At 37.0% G+C, this 18,132-nt stretch overlaps 1 protein-coding gene across 5 annotated transcripts in view; it reads right to left on the reverse strand.

Annotated features, from left to right (window-relative positions):
• The window catches only part of LOC139936896 (semaphorin-5B-like), a 158,916-nt gene that overhangs the window by 79,775 nt on the left and 61,009 nt on the right, over positions 1-18,132 (reverse strand). For all 5 annotated transcript variants that reach the window (XM_071931708.1, XM_071931710.1, XM_071931709.1 and 2 more), the window contains 2 exons: positions 10,603-10,705; positions 6,260-6,305 (listed from right to left, as the gene is read on the reverse strand). In XM_071931708.1, coding sequence (XP_071787809.1) covers positions 6,260-6,305; positions 10,603-10,705 — 149 coding nt within the window. The remainder of the gene's footprint in view (positions 1-6,259; positions 6,306-10,602; positions 10,706-18,132) is intronic.

Below are 18,132 nucleotides of genomic sequence, written 5' to 3' on the forward strand. Positions count from 1 at the left end.
TGACCGGCAAAGAGTCATTAAGTGCAATTACTTTCTCTATATATGCTCGTTCTTCTTCCATTTACCTAGGCCTACATGTACATGTTTAAGTCATTGCAGGAATAATCAATTCTATATGGGACTGAAAAAATGCCTTGGAGAAGATTTAGCAACAAATATACAAATGAGACATTTGATTGCTTTTGAACTTCTGCTTAGGCGAACTTGTACTTTTGAGCCCAGAAAAAGAAGGGTCGTACAGACTTCCAGCCCTCTTTCAAGCACACAACAAAGTATTAACATCAATGAGTCTGTGAAAACGGACCTCCTTTTTCAAGGATTTAATCCAGTGCAGGAATTTTGCTCTCGCTGCTAACACATTCCTCTTGGACAAATGTTTGGTCTTCTTAATGAGCCAAACAGATCAGAAACTATTTCTTGACTAAAAACTGCAACTGCAGAATACCTCCAGGTCTCATCTGGTGATGTGATTACCATTGACGCTATTTAAAGGCAAAGTATACATCTGGCTTTTTGAACCATTTGATTGTTATAATCCTAAAGACACCCTATAAAATGTAGGTGGCACGGTTGGCTTGTGCGTAAAGCACTCGCCTCTCACCAAGGTGACCCGGGTTCGATTCCCAGTCTGGGCCATATGTGAGTTGAGTGGTGCGTTGGTTCTCTGCTGTGCCACTAGGGTTTTCCAGACTACCCGGTTTTCCTTCCTCAGAAAAAAAACACTTTCGATCTTGGCTGTGCTCCGTGGTCATAATGGGTTGATGTGGCTGGCAGCTGAATTCGCCCTTGCACGCCTGCTTCTCGAACACGTTGTAGCCACGTCCTTCGCAATTCAGCTCTAGCTGCGAGTAAGGACGATTAGCCCCCCCAAATTATTATTAGATAGGAATACACAATCTGAGAATTTGGGGCATACAAACTTTATGTTTTAACATGACCACATTACTTCCACTTGAAATGATGCTCAAAATGCTTTATACTATCGAAAGCTGCTGTATCGGCTTCTAACCAAAAGTTGTTATTGCCGTTATTTTTAAGAGCGATAACCAAACCTTCCCTTTAACCCATTGAGGCCCTTGGTGGAGGCAGGTGCTTGGTTACTCAAATCTCAATGACTACTTCACAGATGGATAAATACAGATTGGATTAAAGGTGGTGTAAAGAATTGCTTAAACACCCATGGATCTTTTGTGATAGGTGTGACTTTTACGATGTGAGATCCCACATCACGCACAAAACACTGTGTGAAAGTAAAACCCACTAACTTTTTACCTGTTCATTTGTCACGGTTGTGTGAAACTCTAACTTGAACAATATATTGACTTTCTACAAGTTCAACTTCAGTCAGGGGACATTCGTCCACTTGGGTATGCAAAATAAAATGATTCCTTCAACATTTTACTGAGTAAATTTTGCCTAATTTTCAACTTTGACTTCATAAGAATATGACTAAAATGACATCCTTTATATTAGACCTAAAAAAATTAAAAATAAAATAAAAACCCCAAAGCAGTTGATAGGTTATAATCATACAATACTTCGGTTAGGAAAACAAGTGACGCACAACGCACAATTCTCAGCCAATGAGCGGTCTTCCTTTGACCTCTGTGAGGGAGCTATTTGAGCTCATAACATCTTCATTATTTTGTTCAATCCCTGCGCATGACGAATGTGTCTGAGGCAGTCTATGACGTACAATCGGAAAGTTCACAGTTACAGATGTTTTAAGAATACATCTTAGAAATACCGATGTGGTTAGACATTGTTCCTTGATGTGTTTTCATGATGGAGAAAAATCTTTAAAATCATACCATTTGGAAATGTATATCATATACAAATCATAGAGACGTGGGCGAAAGTTTTTAATCAATCCAACTCTTTGAAGGTCCGTCTCAATTCAATTTCTGCATTACTTCAAAAGAAAATACACACTAACACTCTACCACTGATACTATTTTAAGATAGCTTTACAGATAAAGATTAGTTCTTTCAATGTTTAAGATATTTAAGTAGCCAGTTTAAGTTGCATTGCATATTTTGTCAATTCTCAAACATTCGAACCAAAAGACAACAAGTAATTGACTTAATAGATAACAGAGTCCAAGACTACAGATGCATCATTTCCGGGTTATATTTTGTCTGTCGCTTTGTGCCTGATTTAGATTCTACAAGATCTGTCATAATGAAAGGGTTTCCATCTTCTTTAGTTTGTTCCTTCCAAGCCATTACAGTCTACCGCTAACTAACAACAATTTCAGTCTTAAGTTATGAGCTAAAGAGGTTCTACAGAGAGAGTGTATCACAAGAAAGGTTTTCTTGAGAGGATAATTTCTTGTAGAGCTTTTAAGCAATTTGGATGTCAACAAATAGAAGAGTCACAACAAGAGTTCTACAGGATTCTTTTTTAATTATCAAGAAATAAACCACCAAAAAGAAGATTTTTGACTTTACATATAAAACATTTTTGGGGCAGCAATGTAGACAACATTGAACTGATAATCTTTTCAAGAGGGATGCCTTCCTACATTTATATTCCTGATCTGCTCTTTTATTAGGCCTATTACTTTTTGGCTTCAAGTTGTAGCTTTAAATAATAAGCTTATCGGCAGTCCCAGGCACCTCCTTTGCCTTGCCACCCTCTAAAATCCTACCGGACAGAAGTTATTTTACCTTCAAATAGTAACAACCCGTTGCGAATCAGAAACGTCAAATAAATCAGACTATTCCCAGATGCTGCATATCAATTTTCAACTAGTCCTCATAAAAACGAGTTTGACCAGATTTTTCTGTGTTTTTTTGACTGAAAAATCCCTCTCTGAAGTATAAACCCTTAAGAACTTGTAATCCAGCTGTTGAAAGGAACAACTTGTTGAAATGCTCTCAAATTGAATTTCATATTACAGGGCCATGATGTTCAGGACCAGTTTAGATGTGGGTGGAAACAACTGATGTCAGAGAAGGTTCTGATTAAAAATATGGGGTTTGCAATATAAAGAGTACTGAACTTGTTGATGTGAATGAATTGAAAGTAAATTTGGAAACATGGACTGTTCGAATAACTTTTAAACATTCACATAGTAATTGTGGAAAATAAAAATAATGAAAAATAAAAGTTTTGAGTGAACACAAATGCCCTGCAAGCTGGTCTGTTTCTTGACATTTGACCTAGGTAGTTAACAACCGACAAGCTTCTGGGGGAACCCAAGACCAATCCATGAACCAACTTGAGTTATCATGACGTATCAGAAACTGGATGCTCCTTTGGTGGCTTCGCCAACCGCCAGGCATAACAATAAAAACATTTATTTTGGTGAAGTTTGTGGATTCCAGTTGTATGACGGATGTTTCTGTAGGCTTATATATACATTGCAACCCACTCATTCAAAGGTAACGATTTAGCATCTCTTTCAGCATGATATCTCCAATGACAAAGATTAAGAAAAGGTCATCTTAAAGCTAATTCTCAACCATCAACGGTCTCAATGACGAATCAGTTTGAAGTCATAAACCCTATTGGTGACATCACCAGCATCTTCACCCTACTCTTGGTAACTAAAGATGTATGAGTTTTGAAAACAGGTGTGCTGATCGGACTAAATCTCCTAAATGTCATCGGGGTCTAATGGGTCCCAGCCATGTCACACCACATCATACTCATCATAGGCAGGTGGGAATGTTCTAAATGATGGTAGAGATTGACTCCTTCAGAGTCATCTTGAGAATTGTCTTAACTTTACATCATCTCCTCCTCTTGTGTGGCCATCTTGGAGTAATCTCAAAGAGGTGCAGAGAACACGTGTCTCAGATTCAGAATAGAAATGACCTTGCACTCTCTTTAAGATTTAGACTGAAATTCAGTATCATGATGACATTTCCTTGGTATCGTACCAGAACTTGCACCATCTTGCAACCTTTTCAAGGCAAGTCCACTAGCCAGATATTCAGTCAAGGTTCCATACAAGGTCTATTGAGAGTTACCAGACTACACGGAAACTCTCTCAATTAATGACTTTCACACATGACAGAATTTCCAGCCAACAGAATGTACAATCAAGAAAGTAAAATGAAACGAGGTCCACTCTTGTTGTATCCCACAAAAAAAGAGTACACAGAAAACAACTTTGGAGGTGAAGGAACAAACACAAGCACTTTGAGTGGGATTCAAACCCCACAAAACACTCATAAATAAAGTAGCCAAGTGGTGCAATTTCCTGCATTCTTTTATTTGTAATTTTGAATCAATTTATCCGATACATGTACATCAACCTCTGCTGAAACACCATGACTAATTACTTCCATTCAATAAACCTATTGCAGATGTTCTTTCTCAACTTTAAGAATCTCATAAATGTGGATTGTGAGCAGACTAGGTCAACCAAATTAATAAAATCAGACTGGACCAAGGTTTAACCATAGACAGAATTGGCTTTGATACAAGCTTCTCTTCTGTCCTGTCAGATGACATATTTAAAACAACAGCAGTAATGTTTCAACTGCCCAAAGTGTGAAGGAAGTCTATGTATATTGGGTTTGCGGTAACACCATGTGTGTATCAACTTGCTGGGTAGATTGTGTTATTTTCAGAACTTGTCATACTAATATTCTACTGCTGCCGCGTGGATTTCTTTGATAAAGTCTTCACAAATGATTCAATCTTTGAAGTCGCCCCACCCCCAGGCTTTCCTCCTCTTCTTGGTGCCAAGTGAATTAGCGAAGATTCCCATGAACTTGCCTCACAGGAGGTTTATCTTCCCTCTCTAGTGTGGAGGAGCTTGCTGCATGGCCTTTATCCATAAGCATCCTGACATTTACAGAGGGGCTTGCTACCGACTGCATGGTTTTTTTTAGGATGAAAGACACATGTGTGACTGTTATGGTAACAGCTTGTCATGGTCAAAGCATTTGGCGGCTGCTGATTGTTAAGTCCTGATTTATTTCTGTGGCGTGTCGATGGCTAAAATATACAATCTACCAACAATGACATCATAAGGTTTTTGCCATAAATCATAATGAACCTGTTTCGGGGCGGTATAATACTTGCTTGCTTGACCACACATGTCCGGAGGCAGAACAGGAAATTATTTTTGCAGCTTTTCAGAGAGACAGTTTCAAAGAGAAATTATTCAGGTAAATATCTTGGATGAATGGGGGAATTAATAACAAAGGGTAATAAATAATTTTGAAAAGAATAAGGTGTGGAGGTTGCTATGTGAACAAGGGTCATAATCACAAAGCCTCCAGGATTTAAAATAAATTTGTGGAAATAAACAGATTGTTTTCTCAGGACAAGTCGGACAAAATAATGGTGAAACTGTATTTTTGTATTAATCAATCGTTGACTGTGGATTGTCATTTCATTGTGACAGAACCCTAATTTAGCTTTTAGAGAATGTTGTATGCATAATATGGCAAAGGAGTCTTGAACACAATGAACATTAAAAAAAAACATTTCAGAGACGATATCAACACTGTTTGTAAGAGCCACATGTGTCAAAAGGCGCGATTGGGATTTGACACTGTAGTGCTGAGCTTAAATTTGCCATTTACTGAAGCATATGATTCTGTATAAGTTTACCCTCTCAATTGACTCACAAATTTCTTATAAAATATTGGCTAATTGCCAGGAGTAATTAATCAAAGATACGTGTCTCTTCATGAAATCCCCAAAGTGTGATTACCTTCTTAATTATTCACCCAACTGAATAACATGTTTGTCCATGCAAAGGGATGCACATGTCACATGATCATTCTCATTCTGACATATATGGCTCTTCGTGCAGCCATACAAATTATTTAACCTACATCTTTGCCGCTCTGCTTTTGCAATGTATTCTTTTAGAGGCGAGAGGCTGTCCTCACCGAAAACGCAACATGCAATTATTGAGATGAATACCCCTTCCTGTTTAATCAATAACTTGTCATTTTTAACATTTGTTGCTCTTCCTGAAAACGGTCACAAATTGATATCAATGCCTATCAGGTTGATCGTTTGAATGGGTAGGTATTTCTTTTCAATTTCAGTTGTTTAGTTTTACTGAAAACAAAAAACATCCAAATCTCAAGCGGTATAAAACAAATCCTTCTGTCTGAGTAAAATATTACCCATACCAACTGGTGACAAAGAAAAGCACATTTTTCTCTTTAGTTAGTCCTCATGTCAAGCGTTCTAGTTCTCCTCTAAACTGCATATTCCAAGCAACCCTCAGAGGTATTTAATTGAAACTTTACAACAGAACTAGATCCACCCTCATCCACTTACCTGGATTATTGAGAGATCATCCAGGCTTAACCTCACCAGCATATCCCTGTTGGGTAAACACAAGTCAATGATATGGATTGAAGTTAAAGGTCATTGGTTGTTAAAGTTAGTCAAGTTAGTCAAGTTTATAAAGAAACTTTAGTAGTAGCCCGGCCGATTTTCAACCTTCCGCCTAGGTATAAGCAGGACAGTTCCTTCCAGAACTGAGAAGTCTCCCGAATTCCAAGATCTACTCAGTGGTAGTAGAATATAAAGCACGACAAAAGTAGGAGGAAAACCCCTATTGGGGAAAGCACACGCATTCAGGTATGGACTGAAACCTCAGTTCATTCAAGGCTCTATTCGGGCTGATGTATGTAAGATTTGATTCTGGGTCCACAGAGGTGAAAGGCAAGGAAGGAATTCATTGAACTTTTTGGGGAGTAAAATAGAAAATCAATTTGTCAAATCTGTGGTTGTTTGCCGCCAAATATGAACACAATTGGTTTACACACAAAAACATGTGTTACTGTCCTTTTACCATACCAGTATCAGACACAAACTTGACATAGTTTGAGAATGAACTGTTCAACTGGATACCAATGGTTTTTGCTACAATGGAAAAAAAGAGTCCTTAAACCTAAAACTGGGTCATATATAAAAATAAGATTTATGTGTTGACAGGAATAATAATAAAATAAAATAAATAACACTGATGTTGTTTTCTGAAATAATAATAGCCCAACAACAGCTTGTCATTCCTCTAATTCTAACTGGAGGAAAATTTAAGGACTGTCAGTTTTTCGATTTTATAGAAAGTTCTGTTTATCTGAATGAATATTATCTGTCATAAAAGCAACCCCCTGGTGTTTGACGACAGAAAAATGAGTGGATAGGTTTTTAATTTTTATGAGTGGCTAAAGGGGACAGTGAGATAATGGTCTCTCTACTTCACTAAGCAATGCTGGCAGTATGTTGGCCTAGACGCACCAACTAGAGTTACTCAGCCGGAAATTGGGACAATGGGAAAGACACAATAATAGATGAAAAGATTTTTTGAACATGGAAACAAAAAATGGGAAGTTCGAGGTGGCAATGTTTGCATTCTTAGTGTCTGAACTTAGCACCTGAACCAAGCGCCTATAACTAACACTTCATGGGAGGTAAAAACCGCATTAAAATTTCAAATGTTTTTTTTATAAACCTTTTCAGAAAAAAAAACAGCCACAAGAAATTGTTGGAATCAAACAGTTATTATCTATTATTTCTGACCTAATAAATTTTGACCGAAGCGTCACAGCATAGTACATTCTAAATTTTAAACACAATTTTATGACTGTACGCTAAATAAATCTAGTTACATGAAGCATTCTTCACTTTCACTTAGTTAGGCAGATAAGGGAAATATTTTACTAGTTAAGCTTATGATGCTACAAGCATGGAATTTGCCGCACAGTCATATAGTATGTCATGAGAAAGATTGAAAACAGATCTCCAAGTTTTCAAGATGGCATTGCTTGTAATATTACCTCCATCTTTCTCATGTGAGGCCCTAGAGTCAAATATTTATCTCATGACAAACTTTGACTGTGTGCCAAATTCTATGCTGGTATCATCAAGACACAATCCGAGCATCTACCTTCTGTACTAGGCCTATAGTAAGATTAATTTTGTTCATAAGCTTCTTGGGTTTCAGTTTCCATGCATTTTTACTTTGTGTTTCCTCCATTCATTAAACTGTTCGATAATGATAAAAACACAGAACCACAAGTCAAACACTAAACCAGATTGTTTAACCTTACTCTATGCTCAGTGGGATTGACTTTAAAATAACTTGATACACCAAGAACAGAGCCCAAGTTCTCCTCAAATTAGTCCGTTTTGAATTCTGATTTCAAACCGCAATCTTGTTTTGACCACAGTGTGGTGTTAACATCTGATAGCTGATGACAGTGGGTCTGACCACAAGAGCCTGACCACATTCACTTTGACCCCCACGCCTTCCTCTAGGCTGATGGGCACATCATACAAACACAGCTTCTGTTTGTTATTCTCCAACAAACATCCTACAGGTAAAAACACTGTGAAATTCAACTCTAAGTGACGATAGAAGACTCCATACAGTCTCACAATCTCAAACTGTACATTTTCCCTCCAAAAACCTCACAATTAAAACTTTCACATCGAATTTCCTGACAATTTCAAATTTGCGACATAGGTAGACCTAAGAAGTAAAGATTTCCCACTCACAGTTCAATCTTCCCTCAAAAGATCCAAATTTCGTCTGGACCATTTCAAACTTCCCCCACTGGTGGGTTCATTTAACGTTTCTTTTGGAAACAAGGCAATCCTCCTTCCTTTTTTCAAAAAGGCAAGACGCTAAACCTTTTTTTTTTTTTTTTTTGGGGGGGGGGGGGGGGCCTACTCGGACATAATTCTCCGGAAGTTGAAATGAGAGAAGCGCGAAGAGTTCAAAAATTTCAACATTCATTTTGAAATAATGATCACACACATATTCTCTGTAAGTAGAGCAATGCTTTGAAACTCAGCCTTGAGGGAAAACAATCTACAAAGCAAGCTTTGTAGAAATATCATTGAAATATATTCTCTAAAGAGTTGTGGTTGTCTACAGGAAATATTATATGGTGTTACCACCTAACCACAAACCTTACTTTCTTTATCTAGTATTACTTGATTTAACTACATTTATATAAGTTGTTATCCCACCCTAAGGGCCTCAGAAACATTCACCATTTATTACAGAATATGGAATCACATGCACCCGGAGTTAGTCTTTTTCTTGGAAACATATATTGCTGCATCATGTGAGCCAGACATTTTTTGCTGACAAAGTATTTTTTGTACTGGGGACTACAACGTGAGGACAACTCAGAAAACTTTTTTTGAAAAATTCAAAAAGAGGAAAATCAGTTGGTGATTAATTACGTTTGTTGTGCATTGAAGGCTTCACCTTGGGGAATACCACGAAAGGAGATTGGTGTTGGGTAAGATGTTCCCTTGGCCTTTACCTCATGGGTCCTGAAGTCAAAACAAAGCAGGCACTCCTTGGGGGGACGTTTATTTATTTATTTCAAGAGGTGGTTTATTTTGAAATTTATGTGACACGTTCATGTAATGATACCTGAAACCTCAGGCAAAGTGGATTGGAAACAATGTTTGGTTCTACAACTTTGGTACACTTTGACTCACTATAAAGCTGTATGATTGTGATCATTTGAGTAACTGCAATTAGTAACTGATGTTACTGGTATATTCCCAGCCTATACAGGTGTTTTCCAGGCACCCTGATGATAAATGCAGAAAACTGCAACACAGTTGAACTGAAAAGGTTCCTAAATGCAGCAAAATGAAACAGCTGATTCTTTTGTAAAGTGAAGTGTCTCCACCAGTTTTGGCATGCCTTGCTAGTTTACCCATAAATTAGCAAGGTTTGCTTGGGACTGGGATTGCACATGGGCATGTCAAGGCTATGTACAACCCTGCTAAGTGCAGCATAGTGCAGCAAAGTATGGGCTTTGAGCTGACTGCTAATTTTAACAATATACAACAACTTTTACCATTTGGCGCACATTGTTATTTTGGGCAGAGATGGTTAAAGCCATTATACACTTTCGGTAAACACTATTGTCCAAGTCCCACACTTCGTGTATCACAACTTATATATAAAATAACAATCCTGTGGAAATTTAGGCTCAATCGGACATCGGAGTCGGGAGAAAATAATGGGAAAACCCACTCCTGTTTTCGCGCGTTTCGCCGTGTCATGACATGTGTTTATAACAAATCCGTAATTCTCGTTAACGAGAATTTATATTGTTTTACCGTTTTCTCAAAAAGTAAAGCATTTCATGGACTAATATTTCAAGAGAAGTCTTTCACCATTACCTTCTGTAAACCCTGTAAATTATTTGTAAATCTGTGAACTTTTTTTTTTTTCCTGTACCGAAAGGGTCCAATGGCTTTAAATGCCTTTGATACATTTTAAAATTTTATATGAGATACAAATTGTTTAACTATAGTTGCAATTAACAGTATTGGCATTTATATAAGTTGATAAGTTAATTCTACCAAATGCAAAGGAAAAAAACTTTGAAAGCAAATTTATGAGTATTTACGATTAAAGGAGGTGTAGAACTAAACAACAGAAATATCAAATGTGTTAATAGTTTTTTTCAAAGGATGCATTACTCATACTCCATTTGGTTTTAAACATAAGGAAAAACAAATGGCAAGTTTACTAAATGATGGAACTACACACACATGGAAAACATCTAGCAATAGTCGCTGCTGATTTGGGAACCTCAAACTTCTAGAGTTTAGATTTAAGTAAAACTTTGACTGACCTGGCACCAACGATGAGTTCATTTGCTGAGTTGTCAATAACGAGCTGTGAGTAATCAGTTACTCCTTTGACTTCAAAATGCTTCAAATCAGATTTCAATAATTCTGAAAAATACAAACAATAAACATTTTGTTAAAGACAATGACATATTTCATACACATTTTCAAACAGTTTAATCCAAAGAATAAGTAAAGCCTGTACATTCAACACGAGGGAGGGACTTTTTATCAGAGACCCAACCTTTGCAATTTATTCAAAAGTTTGCTGACCCTCAAAGCCAGAAGCTATGTTTTTCCCCTGAATCGGTACGCGCAGAGAGAAACAGACAAATTTGGTTTAACGTATTTTTATGGTTCCAGACTTGTTTAAATAATTCTAAGCTTTTTTGACTAGCTTTTAAAAAAAAAGCCTTGCTCAGAAATAAAAAGATAACTTAAAATGATTGAGGTGAAGCTGAGGTCAGGCGAAACGAGAAGAAAAGTTTTCTATAGTGCAAAGAATTTACACAATAGCAAAGGTGCCAACGCTGATATTAAATTTTCAATTAAATAAAAATTGCAATTTAGAAAAAGTTATTCATAAAGTATGAATATGTGTAAATTGTACAAAGATTCAGCGCAAGTTTTGATACACTTGTTCAAGGGTGTTTCGTTATCAACAAAATAGGGTTAAGATCAAAGAGTAACGATTTGTGAAAGGATTGTCCTGGCAGAATAACTTTTATAAAATATGTTGATAAACTTATCCAATGATCATAGGGAGAGGTAGGTGTAAGTATAGATTGTAATCAGATTGAACTTGCAGGCCCGATTGAAAGAGGGCATGATTCTTAAGTGGTCAAGAGAGAGCCAGGGAGGGAGGGAATATAGGAAAGTGGCTGAATGTAGGGGTTGGACTTTGGTAATGACGCTGGTGGAAAAATGTGGGGGGGAGGGGGTTTCTTCAAAAAGCCTACTTTTTATAAAGACGGTAATGGTAGAATGCATCCTGCAAAATGATTTTTTTCTCAACAAATTAATTTTAAACTTGACTAAATAAGTACTCATTGTTAGACAAAACATCTTTCACTTTGACATATTTTTGTGTGTTACCGTAAGTCCTAAAGGATAAAGCTGCGTATAATGGTAGAGTCAATTTGTAAATTAGATTTTATAAAAGTACCTTTCCCTCTGGGGTTTGAAAGACAATTACATTGAGAGCATTCTTGCCCCATACACTGCCTCATTGTTAGCACACAATACATGCTCAAATATATCGTCTATGTCTTCCATCACATCACACATCTTAAAGTTTTCAAAGCTCATGCCTTCTAAATGACCCCTAGAAATCCAAAGTAAGAATTGGTATTTGCAGTGGAATCTCAACAATAGCACAAGAATTCGGTAATTGTGGCCAATAGTTGGCCTGGGCGTTTTTCACGTCAAAGCCGGTAAACGTCAAACAAAGCCAGACGAAAACTTTGAAAAAAATCAACCTTAGCAATACTTTAAAAGCGACCGGGACAATTGGCTCTGTCAACAAGCCAAGTAAATTGAGAAATTCCACTTTTGAATTGAGAGAATCGTTCAAAGTGTCGGGTCACAATATAACCATTAATTTACCTGGGACGACAATCATGGTGTATTGAGTGTATTGTGAATGGTTAACAGTCAACTGCACGTACGCCTTGCTAATTGGAAGGGGTGCTAGCTTGATGCTCAGCGACAGGTGAACAGAGGAAAGGCAATAAAGAAAGTTCTCATTCTTACCAAGTACCCAAAATATCTTGAGAATACTTCTAAACATTCAGAACTGTCTTGGTGTATATCTCAAAGAAACTTAAATTCAAAAGTTCAGACATGTCTTTGGAGAATTTTGTTATTGCCTGACAATCCAAAACCAAATGGTTTTGAAACTAATTTAAGACTGCCCGTCTATCCTCATGACTTGATTGAACATCAAAACTACGAGCGGTATGTATTGAACAAAAGCATGGAATTCTACCACAAGGTATGTTGATGCAATAATCAAAGAAGTTATTTCATCTAAAGTTGTTTCAAATTAAATGCATTTTGAAGAGTTCAAATGAAGTCGGAGAATTTGACATCCAATAGAAAGAGAAATATTTCAAAAATTGTAGAAAAATAAATTTTTCAAATCAATGCTCTAACTTTTCTTGACATATCAGTATTCCAGTTGATCCGCTTTGTTTGTTTGTTTTTTCTTAAGTTTTGAGAATGTTACGGTATGACAGTTACACAAACCCTAAAGAATTCCACTTCACATTTTAAATCTCTTTTGTCAGACCATTTTAAAACTTGTATGGGTCTTTTGTCACTTGGGTGGGGTAGGTTATACTATAATCAAGTTTACTATTTTGAATTAACTGAGCTGTTACATTTTTTAGGCCTTACGGAATTTTAAAAGTTACAATAGCCAAAAGAAAGTGTGAATCCACCATCAAGAACTAACATTCCAGTTTCAAAACTTAATTCCTTTTTCTTTCATAAATGCATTCCTCGTCCAGCAGAAGTGAGGAAATTATTAATTGTGGAAAGTTTTTAGTGGGAGTGGCAGAACAAACTTTATCAATCCTTCTTTCCATCTTGCTTCATTATTGCTTTTATCCACATGTGAGGAACTCATCTGTAGAAAGTTTTTTATTGTAAAGTTCCAGAGCACAAGTAAAAAATCCCTACTAACCTGGGAGTTCTCTGCTTCTGTAAGTGCCCATTATTTGCTTTTAAGGTAAGCAGAGTCATGAAATTGGCCCCCTTACATTTATCTCTATTATAATTGTGTGCGTTTTGTGCGAGAAATTCCAACATTGGGAACCTGACTCTACATTGGTCCAGCTGTTATTGGAAAAAATTATAACCTTTTGAAAAAAGGAAATTGTGTCATTTCAAAAAAATTCAATTTGTGTTGCAAAATCACGAGGAGAGTGTTTGGCAATGTTTTGAGGTATTGATGCTCATCTAATGGCTGCACTGGCCATCATGTAGAAAACAACCAGGAACTAGGCTTGTTTTCATAAACCTTTCTTATTTTCTGTTTTCTTTGTGGTTGGGAGTTTGGGGAGGAGGGGTGTTGAATTTAAAACTCTGAAGTCTGAATGAATCTATGGGCACTGGAGTGTGGGTATGAAAGCATTAACGTGCGATTTCTTCCCACCCCCTGTAGAACGGACTCACTGAGTTGCAACAAGTAGGAACTAAAGCACTAAGGCATGCATGAACAACTCTCCATTGCAAAAGTGTGAATTTGTTTGGTCACTCTTAGAAAACTCCGGAATTCTGCGTACTTCAATACCTCCTGGCCTCCTATTGACTTCACAGTTTTCGGACGTAAAAGTTCCAGTTTATGACCATGTATTATATAAAATATTTTGCCTACGGCGAGGTATATGCCTCTGAATCATGGTTGGTTTGTTGTGGTATTTATTCTAAGTCTTGTTGTCAATAAACACAGAGGGTATAAAATTTGTTGACTAACATAACATTTTTGCAGGCTTTATTTGAGTAGAAATTTACTTTGCTCATAGAGGTGCCCTTTATAAAGAAAAAACTGCTTTGCCCAAATAAAAAAATGAAATAGCAGATCTGTCTATGGAATATTCTCTTTGAGACTGCACTCTCTTTTGACTTATAAAACGCTTCATTTATCCATCTTACGGTTACACTTATAAGTAGAGTATTTGTGAAGGGAATGAGTAAATGTTATACCTCTTCCTAGGTTGAGAACTTGGCACAACTTGGCAAAAGAGTTCATTTAGTTTGTAAACATATGAAACCTTTTATCCTTTCTAAAAATTCACATCATTTATTTATTCTAAATATTTCTTATACCATTCAAATCAAAAGTACATGTATAACATATTTAACCAGGTAAAACTGCCTCTAGCCACTGGGCTAACTTGGTAGTCTAGTGGTAAGACATCTGCTCTAGCAATGCAAAGGTTGTGGGTTAGAACCCAACCTGTGTATTTTGCCTGTGGATTTTTTTTCACAAAACTCTGGAAAGTACTTAGTATACAATGCTTAATACACATAGGTGTAATGGTAAAAACAAATTACGTAAGGCAAAATTTTCATTTTGAGTTCAGAACCACCCCGTAACAGGTGTTAGCTCATCACCATTTTATTCCTAAAAGTGTCGGTCAAACTCAACAGGATCAGTGACTTTCTATTCATACAGACACAATAAGCAAGGACAATCATAACATATTACCGGCACGTAGTGGGACGCCTGCTAGAAAAGGTTAGCTACGGGTTACACAGATTTCAGTCTGCATTAAATGTAACCAGGTATGTCACATACTTTAACTGTGTTTGTGAACAACATGTTTAGGTGTGAAATGGATAGAAACTAAGGTGAAAAGATAAATCAAGTATAATACAGCTACTTGTGGTATGCTTTGAAAGTCTACTTTCTGAATTGAACTGAACTGAACTGCAGAAAAGTATTGCTATGCTTACACTCTATGAATCAAGATAAAGAATAACAATGGGTAATGGTGGCAGAAGTTATGGTTCTGGGATAACATTCTATATATAAATCAAAGCATATGGTACATGTACATTGGTGACTGTGGTAAAGCCATGGGAAAAATCAACCTTGTGGTTGGGTTGGTGTGGTGGCATCTTTCCTTCCTTCATTATATTTGACTCCAGTTCGAATCCTGCCACTGGTAATTTGATGGCTTGGGTTTTCTCTGAAAAAAGTCCCAAATCCTTTCTTTTTCTTTTTCTGAGAAACTTTGGCTTCAAAAGGGACAAGACAACATGAGAGAGATTTTTATCTTTACTTGGTCTCTCCCATACCTTCCTGAGTGTCTTATAATGACACTTGAATCTTGAGGAATTATCACCCATCCAGGCAATGCAAGTGGCTCAATGTAACAGTAACTTACTGCAAGTGTATCCCACCTCTACGATGATAACACAGAAGCATGCACCCCCCCTTCAGCGACCCTAGTCATGGAGGTAGCCTTTTACATTATCTGTCTGGCCTTTCAATTGATTGAATTTAAACCCTGTAATGAAGCATAAGGTACCCTGTTGACTTCACAGTGGGTGCTACTTGATACTTCACTACCTCACTTAAGGCCTCCGCTGGCAGAAAAGCTCCATCTGGTGCTATTAGATTTGTTCTTTAATAACATCAGGCAGTTCTTCTATAGTGCGCACTGATCCTGGTAGCTAGATGAAAGTACTTCATAACATTATTATCCCTGCTCATCAGGCATAATTAAACTATTTCTCAAACTTTCTCATCCCCCTAGGGAGCATAAAATGTCAAGCTGTTTATGTTAACACTGTGGGCGATTAATCAAATACAATTCAATCTCAACCTTCGCGAGTTACTATTTATACACCTGGGTTAAGAGAAGCAATTATGGTTAAGTGCACTTATGGCTAAGTGCCTTGCTGAAGTTATCACAACCGGGAATCGAATGAACACTTCGATGATTCAGCCATCAGAACTTGAGTCTGATGCACTAGACTGCTAGGCCATGACACGGCAAAAGAATTTGTATAAAGTAAAGATATTTCAAGAACAATGGAGAGCCGATTGGTATGCGATGATGATATTTAAACTTTTATTTAGCGTACTTATATTTACAGAATTGTAATTGACCCAAAGTACCCCGATTCTTCTACCCCGACTGTAGTCCTCTCTCCCAATGACGCTCTAAATTAGGAAAACTTAATGCATGATAACTACAAATAACTACCCCAGTTGGGATATACTAGTACTACTATACCCAGAATGGCCATTCTCCTAATAAGCCTACTATTTGTCCCCAATCAGGAAACCTTCATGTACGATAACAACTAAACTACCCTCTAATGGGTATACTTCTACCCTTATTGAAGCCCATTTCGCCCAATGAGGACCAATGGTCCCAATCAGGAAACCTTCAACCTACCCCCATTCGGGTATACTTGTACCCCGATTTGAACCTCTTTCTTAATAAGGATATTACTAGTTCCCAATCAGGAAACCCTGTTGGCTCATAAAAAAAAACCTACTTTAACCAGAGTAGTTTGATACTCCCATTGAGGTATTTCATATAAAATTTAGGAGTTGGGTAGAGACCCATGACCGGTCACCACGTAGCATAAGTCCCAATGGTAAACTTCCTTCAACCTTTACAACATGTAAGTATGCCACACTTCTCAAGAAACCACAAACTTCAAATGCTTCAAGTGAAACAAATACTGGAAAATGTATTCCATGTTTCTTAAATCAAGCAACACTACAGATACTTAAATCAGCCTAGTGGACCCCCTGGTTGGATTCAAAATACCAGGGGAATAATAAAGTCTTTCATGAAAATGTCAAAATGTTACTGATCCCTTTTTCAAATCTCTAACCGCGTATCATTGATATATGTTTACTTTGATACAAACAAGAGAAAGTTCAACATGGCAGGAGAATTATTTCACAAGTTAACAAGATATCCTTGTGTAAAATCATCTTAGCTTGGGACTGTAAATCATTCTGGAATCATTTAAGGTGTAACTTTAGCAAACAAGATGTATCCAGCCAGCTAACATTTAGCAAATATTAGCATTGTGGGCAGTTAATACATCCTTTGTTAGAGGGACAATAAAACACACTGCGATGTGTTGGTATTGTGGTTGTAATATCATGTGATTAAAGCTATATTACAATATACTCAAAGGATCTTATCCAGTCATTCTTGTCACATGGTGATAAGAGTTATGAGATTTAAAATACAAAGATTGTCCGATATAAAGGCTTGAAGGAAGGGGCATTTACACAAATCTAAATATTAAGCCTCTTGGATTATGGTTATGGAAGTTATTGTCAAGGAAGTGAGCCAAGGATAAAATTACTGCAATAAAGCAAATTCTTTTCTGTTCAGCACTTATTTGTGCAGCATGGCATTCATCAAGGGTTTGCTATCAACTTCCAGTCAAGATTGCTGGCGACTTCGGACCAAATCTAGGATTAACTTCTTTCTTTGTCCCTTGAGGGTCAAGATTTCCACAGCTTTTTTAGGCTAAAGTGTGTCCGGAGGATGTAACAGCATCTTAGAAGTTTGGGTTTTATCCCTGGTCCTATGGTCATTGAGGATGATGTGGTTTGACAAGATAGTAAGTCAGACACGAAGACTTGGAATGACCATTGAGGAAGCCTCTTGCGGATGGCTATAATTATTTACAAATTACGTCAAACAAGTACACTAATGGAGGGAGAAATTTTGGATGTTTAGAGAACTACAAAAATATTAAATTTGGGTTGAAAAAGACAAATTTACTCCCCATTCTTCTTTTTGAGTTAAAACATTGTCTCTGTCTGTGTAAGAATGTCTATCCTTGTAAAATGAGAAGAGAGAGTTCTCTAGACAAAATTGTCAAGTAAGCAAAACATGACTATTTGTTTGAGAAAGTGAAAGGTTTTGAGGTCATTTGAGCAACTGTTTCAAGTTGTGATGTAATGACAGAATTATTTGGCAAAGACCATTATGACCAAAGAGCTCTTTCTCAAAGAGCTACCTTGCTTTTTGTGCCTCAGCCTC

The sequence above is a fragment of the Asterias amurensis genome, chromosome 5, assembly GCF_032118995.1.
Source record: "Asterias amurensis chromosome 5, ASM3211899v1".
Lineage (NCBI taxonomy): Eukaryota > Metazoa > Echinodermata > Asteroidea > Forcipulatida > Asteriidae > Asterias > Asterias amurensis.